General features: G+C 42.5%; 1 protein-coding gene across 1 annotated transcript in view; it reads right to left on the reverse strand.

Moving 5' to 3' along the window:
• SAG (S-antigen visual arrestin) overlaps positions 1-13,807 on the reverse strand; it is a 91,209-nt gene extending 77,402 nt beyond the window's left edge. The window contains exon 1 of the mRNA XM_029617320.1: positions 13,691-13,807. Coding sequence (XP_029473180.1) covers positions 13,691-13,807 — 117 coding nt within the window. The remainder of the gene's footprint in view (positions 1-13,690) is intronic.
• Positions 13,808-14,321: the final 514 nt, after the last annotated feature.

Here is a 14,321-nt window from a genome sequence, read left to right on the forward strand (position 1 = left end):
AGGCATTCCAGGGAAGAGCAGAGTGCAATGGTGGAGAAGTGTATGCGTATATGAATGTGTGTACATGCATGTGTGTAGGTAAGACGGCAGACTTCATTTTGACAGAAATGACAGCCCCTATGGTGCATTTTGAAAGATAAGTGCATGCCTGCTAACAGATGTAAATATTAATAACTTGAAGTACCTTGAAGAGGGTTAGAGATTGTAGAGAAACAGCGAGATCAGTGCCAAAAACAGATACAGAGCATTGAGAACCGGGAGAGCAGTAACCTGTCGACAACAATCCTTCCACAGAATGAAGCTTCTCAGCTTCCAGCTCTTGCTGATCTTCTCTCTTTCTGGGTCAGCGATGAATAATCTAAACTCACTGAGAGAGGGGGGCTCTGCCATTTGTAGCAGCTCTGAAGAAGCCTTCCAGGCTCTAAGTTTCTATCACTTAATCTTAGGAGCACATCACAGATGGCTTAGAAGGTGATTTGAGTCTGGCTGTGTCAGCAGAGTGTCATATTAACCAAAGAGGCAGCAGTGTGCATTCTATAACCAAACACTGTAAGATCCCAAGGAAGGGCATCTAAAAGACTGTACATTGAGGATTTACCAAGTGGAAGCCAGGATATATGCATACATTTTGCTAAATCTCTTTGAATGGGCTTGTAAGAGTTTCACCTACTCTCCAGTAGGAGCAATGTGTTAAACAACAACTAAATGGCATATGCCCTAAGAGGATAACTTTAAAAGAATTGTGCTTGAGCTCATATTTACACACATATGGGTTCGCGTGCACGTTTGCGTGAATTTTACATTTTGCATGTGCAATTGCATGCATGATGTAAAATATGTGTAACTTAGGCATGCACATTGCATAGAAACATACATAGTAACATAGTAATGACGACACAAAAAGACCAAATGGTCCATCCAGTCTGCCCAACAACATTTTTATGGTAGGACCTGCTGTGCCGTAAAGATTACCCTCATGTTTCTTTTAAGGGTAGAAACTGCTGCTTCATGCAGTAATCCCCAAGCCATATGATAACCCATAAAAATTTACTGCTAGTAACATCTTTTACTGGGTAGTAAGCCTCCTTGAAAATTAAGATAGTGCTACTTGAAGTGCGTTGCTTATGGACTTGGTCGTAGAAGCAGTCCTGTGCTTTTTCCCTTATTTCTTCGTATCAGTACCCCAGACCGTAAAGGTCAGGGCCCATGTTGGTTGTCATCTGAATCCAACTCCTCATTCCCCCCTCCCCCCCTCCGCCATCAAAGTGGAGAGCAATGTTACAATTGCGTCAAAAGCATCAAGACTTAAAGGTGAATTTTAAAAGCTGGAGCGCACCAAAGCCAGGAGATGTGTGTTTTTCGGGCTGGCGCACGCCGCGCAGATTTGAAAAAGTGTGCAAGTATTCGCATGTCTCCCAGTACACACACAAATCAAAAGGTTAAAAAGGAGGCAGGGCAAGGGTGTGGTCTGGATGGAGCAAGGGTGGGACATAGGCATTCCAGGAAGTTATCTTGCAATGTGCGCACTGAGGTCCCTTGCCATGTAACTTTACTTCTGCTATGGACAACGTGTAAACATTGAAACAAAAAGAAAAGGCGAGTTAGCGGGGTTTTAAGGGTTGGGGCTAAAAGAGTAAAAGGGAGACATTAACTAGTGGGGTTATGCAGTCCTATCCTTTACCTGGGCGAACTCGGAATGGACTGGGGAACTGGTAATTGTGTCAGCGTGCATATCTAATAAAATCCCCCCACTTATGCAGTAAACCTGGCATTTGTGCGCACATGCATGCATCCATATAAAATTGTGCACGCATGTGCGAATATACTAGCTTATGTTATAAAATGGACATGTCCATTCGCGCAAGGCAGCATACACATGTACATGTACGCCCATGCAGCTGTTTAAAAGTTACCATTTACATTTATTAAATTTCTTAATCGCTCAACTCAATGAAGGCCTGAACAATGAACAAAAAAAACCATACATAATAAAATTAACATAAAATCAGGACACAGATACTATCATCTAAAATACTCTTTAAATTAAATGACACACTGTAAAATCACAAGAATATTCTAAAATTAATACTGCAAATCTAAAACAAAGTAATATAAAATCAGAAAACCGAAGCTAGAAACCGAACAAATAAATATTAAAATTAACATAATTTAAACAAATATTTTTTTTACTAATTTTCTAAAATCTTTAAGCGAGTCAGATTGTCTTAAGTCGAGTGGGAGAGGGTTCCAAAATGCGGGTCCAGCAACTGAAAACACACACTCTTGAGTGATGTGTAGCCACACCACCTTTGGGGAAGGAATCTTGAGAAGATCATGATGTACTGATCTTAGGGCTCCCGTTGGTTGATAAAATTTAAGTATCGAATTGGCCCATGACATGGAACTTCCAGTTCTTCTGGGGCAGGCTCATTTCGTGACACCACCACCAGCTCACCAGCCACACTGGTGTCCCTGGTGGTGGAAAATGAGAGAGTGCTCTTCCCAATCCAAAGTGTGATGAGGAACCTTCAGAAAACAAGCAGGCTTGAAAAGGCCTGCAGTAAGAGTTTAGCCACAGAGCATTATTTCCATGTGGGGGTAAATAGATTGTGGGTAGTAGGGGGAAGGGGCTACTGAGGGTGTGCATGGGGTCACTAGGGTGGACTATAGGGGTGGGGGAATGCTTAGGTTGAGTGGGGGGAGGGGCCTACAGGTAGGGCAAGAGTCGATAGGTACGGTATGTATGGCTAAATAATAGATATACTAATAGCATGGATTAATATACATGTGTTGCTAATGTAATATAATGCAAGAGTGAAATAATAGGCAAGCATAACAAATTAATAGTCACAAGTATATTAAAGATGAAATTATGAGCTAGAACCTCCTCTGGGAAGTCTTGCCTCACAAATCTCCTACATTTTTATGAAGGGGTTAATAAACATGTGGACAAAGGTGAACTGGTAGATGTGGTATATTTGAATTTTCAGAAGGCATTTGACAAAGTCCTTCATGAGAGACTTCTAAGAAAACTAAAAAGTAATGGGATAGAAGACAATATCCTTTTGTGGATTACATTATAAACTGATTAAAAGTCAGGAAACAGAGAGTAGGATTAAATTGTCTGTTTTCACAGTGGAAAAGGTAAACAGTGGAGTGCCTCAGGGATCTGTACTGGGACTGGTGTTTTTTAAATGATCTGGAAAGGGGCATGACAAGTGAGGTGCTTAAATATGCAGATGACACAAAATTATGCAGAGTAGTTAAATCTCAATAGGATTGGGATAAATTGCAAGAGAACCTTGTGAGACTGGAAGATTGGGTGTCCAAATGGCAGATTAAATTTAATGTAGACAAGTGCAAGGTGATGCATATAGAGAAAAATAACCCTTGCTGTAGTTACACAATGTTAGGTTCCACATTAGTAGGAAAGAGATCTAGGCAACATATTGGATAATATTTTGAAATTGTTGGTTCAATATGCTGTGGTGGTCAAAAAAGCAAACAGAATATTAGGAATTATTAGGAAAGGAATGGCAAATAAAATGGTGGATGTCATTAGGCCTCTGTGTCGCTCCACGGTGAGACTGTACCTTGAATACTGTGTGCAGTTCTGGTCACCGAATTTCATAAAGTATAGAGAAGGACAACCAAAATGATAAAGGGGATGGAGCGGTTCCCCTATGAGGAAAGGCTAAAGAGAGGGCTTTTCAGCTTGGAGAGGGCCGAGGGGGGTTATGATAAGGGTCTACAAAATCATGAAAGAACTTGAATGGGTAAATGTGAATCTGTTATTAGGGATGTGCATTCATTTGCGATGAAATAGGAAATATAGACGATATCTCCTATTTCGTCATGTTTTGCGGGGTCACCGAAATGATAGGAAACCCCATTAAATTTCGTGTGGTTTTCTTATCGTTTTTTTTTTTTGGGGGGGGAGAAAGAGCACATTAAAAAAAAAAAAAAAAACAACCCACCTCAACCTTTCAAATTTTATTAATTGTAACCCCCCTTCCCGACCCCCCCCCAAAGACTTGACTGACCCTCCCAAGACTTACTGAAAGTCCCTGGTGGTCCAGCAGGGACCTGGGAGCAATCTCCCTCTCTCAAGCCGTCGGCTGCCACTAATCAAAATGGCGCCGATGGCCCTTTGCCCTTACCATGTAACAGGGGCTATTGTGCCATTGGCGCCGGGCATCCATTGCTCCTACCATGGGACAGAGGCCGACCAATGGCACCGATAGCCCTTGTCACATGGTAAGGGCAAAGGGCCACTGGCGCCATTTTGTTTACTGGCAGCCGACGGCCCAAGAGCGGGAGATTGCTCCCGGGACCCCCGTTGGACCACCAGGGACTTTAGGCAAGTTTTATGGGGGGGGGGGATTTTAATTAATTAAATCTTAAGGTTTGGGGTGGTGGTTTTTTTTTCAGTTCTGGACAGCCGAAAATAAATCGGCCCGAACTGTGGGAAACAAAATTTCCCGCGGCCAATAAAGGCCGAACCAAAAGGTTCAGCCAAATCACATCTCTATCGGTTATTTACTCTTTCAGATAATACAAGGACTAAGGGGCACTCCATGAAGTTAGCAAGTAGCTCATTCAAAAAAATTGGAGAATATTCTCACTCAACGCATAATTAAGTTCTGGAATTCATTGCCAGAGGATGTGGTTATGGCAGTTAGTGTAGCTGGGTTTAAAAAAGGTTTGGATAAGTTCCTAGAGTAGAAGCCCATAAACTGCTATTAATCATTATGGATTAGTAGCTTGGAATCTATTTAATGTTTGGGTACTTGCAGAAACTTTTGACTTGGTTGGCCACTGTTGGACACAGGATGCTGGGCTTGATGGACCCTTGGTCTGACCCAGTATGGCATGTTCTTATGTTCTTATAATAGATTTAATGGTGGTTCCAATAGCAGAGTAAACCAATGTCCATCTTTCAGAAAGGAGAGATTTGGCCCTGTTCTACATTTCCTGGTACTCCCCAATACTGTGTGCTCTCTGTAGTACCAGTGTTCTCCCTTTTTTAATTAGCAATTACAGGAAAGGGATATTCCCACTGGCTGAACTGCCCGGCTTACTCCTTACTTCATGAAAAGGGACACCATGGCAGTTCATGTAGTGTTACTGTTTTAGGGTACTTTCAGACCTGGTGGTAGCACACTAGTTTTTAGGTGCATGAAGGAAGTGCAAGGAGCCATGCTACTCATGCCAGACATCAGTAGAAAACATAGAGACATACCAGTTCAGAGGTTACAGTAGCATCTACAGTGCAAACTAAACTTAGCATTCCTATTTCTCTCTATAGATTGAGGATCTGAAGGAGGAGGACTGGGAGCTGAGCTGGAAAAGGAAGAGGTGGCTGAACTGGCTGCAAACCAGGTGGAATGGGGCCAGATACAGGTTCATGATATGACTATCAGGGAGGTTTTCACATGGTCTGTGTCCTGTTCCCATCAGCAGATACACTTTTGGTCTATCACTCAGCAAGACCCTGTCTTTGCCTTGAGTTTAGACAAACTCTTATGCAAACATATTTTGACCTTGGCATTTCTCTGAGTCATGGGCAGTGCTGTCATGAAGCGTTACTTAGAAGGAACCCTCAGGCCTAGCTGTAAACTCTTCAGGGTGTTCAAACCCACTCCAAAATTTCTTACCACTGAAAGTATATGTCCCCTATCCTTGAAAAAACCATACAGTATGTACTGCATTATGGCCCTTGACCATAACCCAGCCTTAACTACCCTGACACACAGTCTATCTCCAAGCCCATATCACAAGTGAGGCACCATCTAGTAAAATTTTGCTGAATTGAACCTTCCATATTTCAAGTAGCAATTATATGGCCTGGGCCTTTTATGGTTCCGGGATGCCGGCAAACCCCTACAGTTTCAGGTGGCTTGGTTTATGATCACTTGGGATTGCTAGTTAGAGTCAGACATATTATGCTTTGTAAGTTTGACCTTATTGTATTAGTGTGCATTTTAACTGTTTATGAAATGTGTATTCTATATTATACTGCAGCCATGTTTAGCCACAAAATAAAGTTCAATATAAATTCCAGTGGCAGTTGTCTGCTTGGAATGTTTGGTTTGCCAGGCTGCATGGACATGAGGGAACAGCTCCTATGCTTTCACATATTATAGTGGTTGTACTTTTCACTTGTTTTTATTCTTTGTGATTCTCCAGAGCAGCAACTCTCAACTGGTATGTTGTGACACACCGGTGTGTCCCCAACCACCATCAGGTGTGTTGCGCACTCCCGCTGGCCTGGCTGCTCTTTTCTCACTCTCACCCCAGCAAGAGAGGCAGATAGCCTGCTATTGCTGGCGTTACCTCCTGGGCTGTCAGCACACTCAAGTCCTGATGGGAATGGCATCAGTGTCAGTAGCAGCTGGCAACTACATCATGGCCTTTTCTTTTTCCCACCCCCACAGCCTGGAAGAAGAAGTGATGGGTAATGGGGTAGTATGAAGAAGAAAGGACCATGCTGCATTCAAAAGTAGAGGAGCAGCGCGGGCCCGGAGAAAACCAGAATATCAGCTGATGATCCACAATGGGAGAGAGCAGCTTTAGTCTCCACGGCCAATTGGATTCTTTTTTGGACCATGGGGGATGGGTTTTGAGGCTGCTGCAGCTCCATTTGTGCTGGGGGGGGGGGGGGGGGAGGACGTGAGATTGAGAGTGAGCCAGCATGTGTGTGAGAGAGTGAAGGAGAGAATGTGTGTGAGAGAGAGATCATGTGTGTAAGAGAGACAGAGCATGTGTGATTAAGAGTGTGTGTGTGAGAGAGAGCATGTATGTAAGTGAGAGATAAATAGAAAGAGAGAGAGAACACATGTATGTGATTGAGAGACTGGTCAAGGAGGTGACTATTGTGTGTGTGAGAGTGAGAGAGACAGGTCAGGAAAGTGACTATTGTGTGAGTGAAGACTGGTCAGGGAGGAGACTGATGTGTGAGAGACTGGTCAGGGAGGTGACTGTTGTATGTGTGAGAGTGAGAGACACAGGTCAAGGAGGTGACTATATGTGAGAGTGAGAGACTAGTCGGGGAGGTGATTGATGTGAGAGGTAGAGACTGGTCAGGGAGGAGACTGGTGTGTGTGTGTGCAAGAGTGAAAGATTAGCTGGGGAGATGACTGGTATGTGAGAGACAGAAACTGGTTGTGTCGTTGTCTCTGGTGTATGTGTTTGTGTACAAGACAGAAAGACTGGTCATGGGCCCTAAGGAAGAAGAGTGGAAGGACAGAACTTCAGCAGCCACTACTGTTTCTGGTATGTGCTATTGGCCTGCAAAGAAAAGGAGTAGGAAAGTTGCTGGAGAGAGTAAGTTAAGGTGTCTTTTTAAGTTCATTTTTCTTGATTGACTGTCATTTTAATTAATGGGTATTATGTGATGTATGTTTGATTTTATTGGTGATTGGAGAATTTTAAATTATTTTTATGAGTTTTTAATTATTTGATATTACTCTATCAGTTGTGTTGAAACATTTATTCTTTTTATTAGTATAGTTTTACAATTATATTTCTTGAGGAATGTATAAATAGAAATGTGCAGAGAAAAACTGAATCAGAAACAGCAAGAAGCCAAACTCTGTATGCAGTGCAACAATGGAAAAACAAAAACATTAGCTTTATGGTTTCTTTGTTCTTTATTTGGTCAGAGTCTGTCTGTGTTCTGCATGTATGACCCAGGTAAGGGTGTTCTGCAAGCTTGTAGTTTCTGTGTAGGGATCTATAGCAGCTTGGCTTGTTCTGTTTTCCAAATTTATTTATTTATTTATTTAAGGGTTTTTATATACCACAGTACGTAAAGAAATACATCACCGCGGTTTACATTTAATAGGAAGTGTATTGGTATTTAGGGCCTGGTTTAATATTTGTAGTGTTGCCATTTCATAGGTTGGGCTGTTACTGTTTGAGTGTGTTCCATAATACAGGTATAACTTTAATGGATTAGTTTGTGTGCATTATTGCAGTTCCTGGGAATGTGTTCGTGCTAAATTTCTGTTTCCATTTCCCCAGGTTTGCACTGCATGCAGAATGCCTTTTTTGGGTATCCATTCCAGTTTCTATCTCCATATTTGTAATATGTGGTCTTTCTGTATTTGGTGAAGGTTGGTTTTGAGTGTGTGACCAAGGAAAGGTATTTTACTAGCATGTAGGCATTTGTATCAGATTTATGTATTGTGTTTTTTCAATAGGATATGCATCAGGCACATTAGTCGCAGCACCTGCCAAATCAACACTAAGAAAAAGAGCACTCTCCACAGCGGGACCACACCAATGGAATGCGCTCCCACCAGACCTACGACTCGAACCCAATCTACCAGAGATCAAAAAAAGGTTAAAAACTTGGCTTTTCAGGCAAGCGTTCCAACTCTCAGAGTGTAACTAGGCACCTCCTCCTGACTTTCAGATCCAACCATTGCAAGGTGTCACTAACACCTTGACACCTAATTTCATACCCGTTATGTATTTGGTTAAATATGATTGTTACTTTCAATTTTCCTTGTAATTATGTTCAATGGTTGATTTTTTTGTTTTATTGTTCAATGTTCTATGTAAAAAAACCCCGGTCTAACCTCCCAGACCAGGGCAACCTTTTCGTTACTTGTAAACCGGATTGATTTGTATTGCATACAGGAACTCCGGTATATAAAAATTAAAAAATAAATAAATAAATCAGTAGTGAACTGCTATTTTTTTGTAAGTAGGGATATTGCACCTGGTAGTAGAGGGAGTTTGTGTTACTGTTACTGAGATGACACTAGAAAATCTTTTTTGTGTGGCGAGTTGTACAGGTTATGCCCTAGTTCTATTCTGCAGCCATTGTTGGGGGTTGGGTGAGTTTACATTTAGCCCCATGACAGTCGTATATTCAGTGTGTCACACATATGAGGACCATCTGTCAGGTGTGTCCCAACAGAAAAAAGGTTAAGCGTGTCGCATAGCTTCTAGACATTGTTTTCTTTTAATTTTAATTATATTAATTTTTTATGATACTTTTTTGTGTTCTACATTTTGGTTGGAAATGTAGATGCTTTTACAAAGCAGTTTTACTCTCTTTTTTTTAATAACTATTTATGTATTTTTATGCCTTTTCAAATTCTTTTATGAGTTTTGATACCCTTGTTACTTCTCCATATACCACCTATGTGGTTTTATATTCTTTTTTTTATTTTTTAAATTATTCACTATTACTCTTAGTTTTGTCAGTTTTTTAAAAACGTTTTATTTAACAAACACCATACAATCACAATAGCGTACACAATGAAAATCAGCCAACTTCAGGCCCAGAAAAAGCATACAAAAGGCTCCAGATAGTAAAAATGACGTCAGATGGATACAATAAGTACAGACATTACAGAAAAAAGTTTAGGACACGTCAATAAAATCTTGAAAAACATTCCCAGACAGTGTCATATTTAGACTGCTGACCCATCAATGAATATCATAGTTTCTCAATATCCGCAATGTCTCTAGTTTGCATTGTCCAGTAATCTAAATTGGAGTTATTTTCCCATGTAGTGCCAGTCATAAAGTGTGCTGCTAATAATTGGCACACTAGGGCTCTATGTTTAATCATAACTCCTGAGCCCTACCTAATAGTCCCAAAGCCCCAGAAAGATGGAGCGGGTAATCTAAAATGTCAGCAATTTCTTGAGCCACCTTTTGCCAGAATTGATTAATTCCAGGACACTCCCACCACATATCTAAGTAGGTTTTACTTCTTCCACTCTCTCCAGCAGCTGGAGTTTGTTCCCTCAAATATATCAGCAAAATAATGTAGTTGGTCCCAGGGTGAGTAGATATTCTCAATCAGGGTGCTATGGATCCAGATACAATGTCTAGATGGGGAGAAGGAATTATCTTTCAGGGCTCCTGGTGTGATCAATTCACACTCTAGTTAAAAAATCTTTAGCAGGTACCAAATGATGAGGAATAAGAGCAGAGAAGTCAAAATAAACACAACAGGCAGAAACCAAGAATCAAACCAGGGTTATCCATTTCTTTCATATTCGGGAAAAGGGTAGCAAGTAAAAGTAAAACGGCAAGATTCCAAAATTGGTATTCAAATAAAAGATAGTCTTTACTGTAATTTAAAGAAAAGGATCCAATGCAAGATTACAAAAATTCTAATCAGCATAGAGCAAATAATCAAAACAAAACAGATTGTTTCTTTGTCCATTCTTGTTTTCTTACTTCCCTTCCTGCTCTTGCACCTTCATCCATTGAAAAGATATCCTCCCCAGTGAAGATAGGATAGCTAAAATGTAACTCTAACATCAACCAAGAAACAAGTGGAAAAAATATCCCCAAGTCCAGATAATACCAAAAATGGGTTCCAAACTTCCCAAAACTAACTATAAATCCAATTATCCAAATGTTGAGTTTCTTGATTCCTTTTCTCAAAAGCCTCTGAATTTCTCTTCACTCTTGCTTTTCCTGGTTGCTTGAGTGAAAAGATCTCTTGCCTCAATCCCTGGGATACTGTAGGTATGCCCTTCCCTTGAGACTAGTCAGAAGGAAAAATCCCCAAAACAGTCTAGCACTGGAATCAAAAATTAGTCTGATGTGTAGAACTCCACCAAAATATCCTTCTCTTCTGTTGAGACCCTGGGTGAATCTCAACCTCTCCTCTCACTCTCTCCTGCATTCCAACTCACCCACTCCAGCACTGAACATGCTCCTGGGGACTTTATAACCCACTGAAGCCTTACTCCCAAAAAGGTGGGATTATAGCAATGGGAAGAATCCTGAACTTCAAAAACTCCTCCTACTGCCCCTAGCTAGAAAAACATACATAGGAAATATTGATGATAGTCAGAGTCCTGTCACAATAACAAGGAGCATGATAGGTCCCATGCAGTAATTTGATCATCAATTCAACTGTTTTAGCACAGATAGAAATTGTGTGTGCAGCAACCCAAATATTTTGCCAGTCCTGAGCAGTGAGTGAAACATTCAAGTCTGCCTTCAATAAGAAGATCCACTGAACTGGTTCCAAATTTAGCTAGCAATATCCCTCAGTATATAACCGAGATTCCAAGAGACTAAGGGAGTCATTTTCCAAAGCAATCACATGCAAAATGTCCCTTTTTGCGTGCGATCACTAAATGGGGGTGGAGTCAGGGCGGCATCAAGACTGGAACAGGAGGAGTTGGAGCGGCACCGGGGCGGATGCCGCGAAGACATCGCGGACAGCGAAAAGGTAAGAACCCTTTTCGCTGCCAATTTCGCGCCCAATAGCACCACCTTTTATGATGGCGCTATTGGGTGCGAAAGCCGGCCCCCGCTTCGCCCCCCTGTACTGTGCGATTCAAAGAGCCCGGCGGTGTTAGAGAATCCAGGCCTTAGTTTTTAGGTCTATAAAGAAAGACTCCATACCATTAGGAGTCCGAAAAGAGATGGATATATTTATGTAGTACAAACCCCTTCATAACTGGAAGTATTTCACAATCAACCCATCTTCTAAGTTGAACTCTTCTTTCAGAGCATCAAAAGATTTGAGTCCCATGTCATAAGAACATAAGATATGCCATACTGGGTCAGATCAAGGGTCCATCAAGCACAGTATCCTGTTTCAAACAATGGCCAATCCAAGTCACAAGGCACATACTCAAATATTATATAGATCACAAGCAATATTGCCTACTAATTACCATCATAGCAGTTTATGGATTTATCCTCTAGAAACTTATCCAAACCTTTTTTAAACCAAGTTACACTAACTGCTGTAATCACATCCTCTGGCAATGAATTCCAGAGCTTAACTATGTGCTGAGTGAAAAAGAATTTTCTTTGATTTGTTTTAAATGAGCTACTTGCTAACTTCATGGAGTGCCCCTGGTCCTTCTATTATCTGAGAGAGTAAATAATCGATTTACGTTAACTTGTTTCAAGTCCTTTGATGATTTTGTCCTCCCATAATTGAGCAACAAATAACGACCTCCTTCTCTCACAACACTGAAACTCCCTAGAAAAAGTGAGTCCAAGATTTTGAAAAATGGAGTACAAAGGTGACAACTTTTCAGATCTAAGTATCTAAGGACAGCCCACCATACCCCAAGAGTGTGAGCAAATATTGGACTATGGTGAGAGATGGTCAGTATCAGTTGAATTAAAAAGATTCAAAAGAAAGGACAATTTCTGACAAAAATGTTTCATAAAAGTTAACTTGATATCCTTCGGGTCCCGGGCACTTTCCCTTGGGGAAAGTGGATACAGCAGCCTGAATTTTTTTTAATGAGTGCAATAAGTTTCTCTGTGTTGAAGGGAGAGAGTTTTGGCATACTGAGAGAATCCAGAAAGGAACATATCTAACCTGTATCCTCACAGTTCTGGGCAGCACATACATTAGCAAAATGTTGAACAAATGCCTGCTCAATACCATCAAAAGTGTATTGTATGTTACCAGCCCTTTCTCTAACTCACTGCTTGAGCTAAAAATGCATCTGCTTTATTGCCATATTCAGAAAATGGAAGTCTAGAGAACTTAAGAGCTCTCTCTAGTCAACAAATCTCAAGAAATTTTAAATCCGCATGTACCTTTTCGAGAGCCTGTAACATTCTAGAACAGTCTTTTTTATGTTGAGCCGCAAGTTCTTTAATTTTACTTTTAACGGTGTTACAGTTGTGGATCCCTGGGTCAAGGGGGAGTTGGCGCCACCTATGGGGAGGAGCCCCACAGTTTCCGTCGGCTAGCGAGGCTGGAGAGTGACCGAGACCCCGAGGAGCTTTCATCACTACCAGCCCTCATTCCCCGCAGGTTGAGCCCTTGGGTACCGGGGCTGGCTGGACTTGCGTGGGGTCTCAGGTATGGGGAGTCTTGTGGTCCAAAGTCAGGCAAGGGTCCAGAAGAACAAAGAAGTAAGAGTCCAGGATCTCCAACACAGGAGCGAGAGCCAGAGGAAGCCAAGGCAAAGTCTGGGGGCAGACCTTGCCTTGATATAGGCTGGGACCAGAAATGTGGAGCTGGGGCATCGCCCGTCACTGTCCCTTTAAATCTAGGGAAAGAGGCACGCGCGTCTAAGGCAACCAGGGGAGAGGGATACAACCGGCCGGGCCATGTCAGGGGGACTGTGCTGGCAGCGGATAGACAGCACGTGAGGGAGCATCTGACATGGCTCCCCGCTGCCACAAGGATCCAGGGAGCAAGGGGAATGCTGGTGTGGCCTCCATGGGCACTGGCCAGTGCCCATGGAGGCCAATGCCAGTGTCCCTCTAGGGCCCCCTTCTTGAGGGTCGGGTTTTGTAGGGATGGTCCACATGAAATTGTGCCATCAGACTTTTGTCAAGGATATTGGACGAGGGCTCCCAGTTTTCCTCCAGACTGAATCCTTCCCAAAATAACAGGTTCTTCCATTTTCGGCCTCTTCTTCTCACATTAAGGATCTCTCAGACTTGGTAAGTAGTCTTTTCTTCCGTGGTGGAGTCTCGGGAGTTTTCCGAGAGGGCCAGGAGAGTACCAGAGGCTTTAATAGCGAGGCATGGAAGGAGTTGTTTCAGAGGCATGGAAGGAGTTGTTTCAGAGAGGAGGCATGGAAGGAGTTGTTTCAGAGAGGCAGGCAGGTGGAGTTGGTAGGTTACCGGTCCTAGCCACCAAAGGATGGGAAAAGGCCGATGAAGCGTGGAGCTAGTCTCATGGACGGGACCTCAGATGAAAATGGTGAGTGCTGAGCCATACCTTTTCTCTTGGGCAGAATTGTGGTGCAGGTCTACGATGACAGTCGATAAATTTCTTGGCCTTTTGAATCATCTGTTGCTTGTGGCCCCAAAGCGCCTTCAATTTTTCAGCCGTCATTTGGGCAGCCAGAGAGGGAATGGCCAGAGCGAGAGGTAAGGGCGGAAGAGGTTGTTTTCCATAAACTATTTGGAAGGGTGAAGTTCCCTTTGTGGAACAGGGGTGAGAGTTGTGGGAGAATTCAGCCCATGGGATTAGTGAAGTCCAATCATCTTGGCGGGCATTGACATACATCCTCAGGAACTGTTTTAGGCCCGATTAGTGCGCTCTGCTTGGCCGTTCGCCTGGGGATGATAGTCGGTGGTGTAATCAAGAGTGACATGGAACTTCTTGCAGAGGTTCTGCCAATACTTCATGGTGAACTGCGGCCCCCGATCAGAGGTGATGTATAGGGGAAGACCATGTAGCCGGAAAATGTGCTGGACGAATAGTTGTGCCAGTTGGACCACAGAAGGGAGGCAGGTCAAGGCCGTGAAGTGAGCCATCTTGGAAAAGCGGTCCACCACCACCTAGATGACAGTATTGCCTCCTGAGGCAGGCAGGTCCACAAGGAAGTCCATAGACAGGTGTGTCA

This window comes from Rhinatrema bivittatum, chromosome 9, assembly GCF_901001135.1.
Source record: "Rhinatrema bivittatum chromosome 9, aRhiBiv1.1, whole genome shotgun sequence".
In the NCBI taxonomy this organism is placed as follows: domain Eukaryota; kingdom Metazoa; phylum Chordata; class Amphibia; order Gymnophiona; family Rhinatrematidae; genus Rhinatrema; species Rhinatrema bivittatum.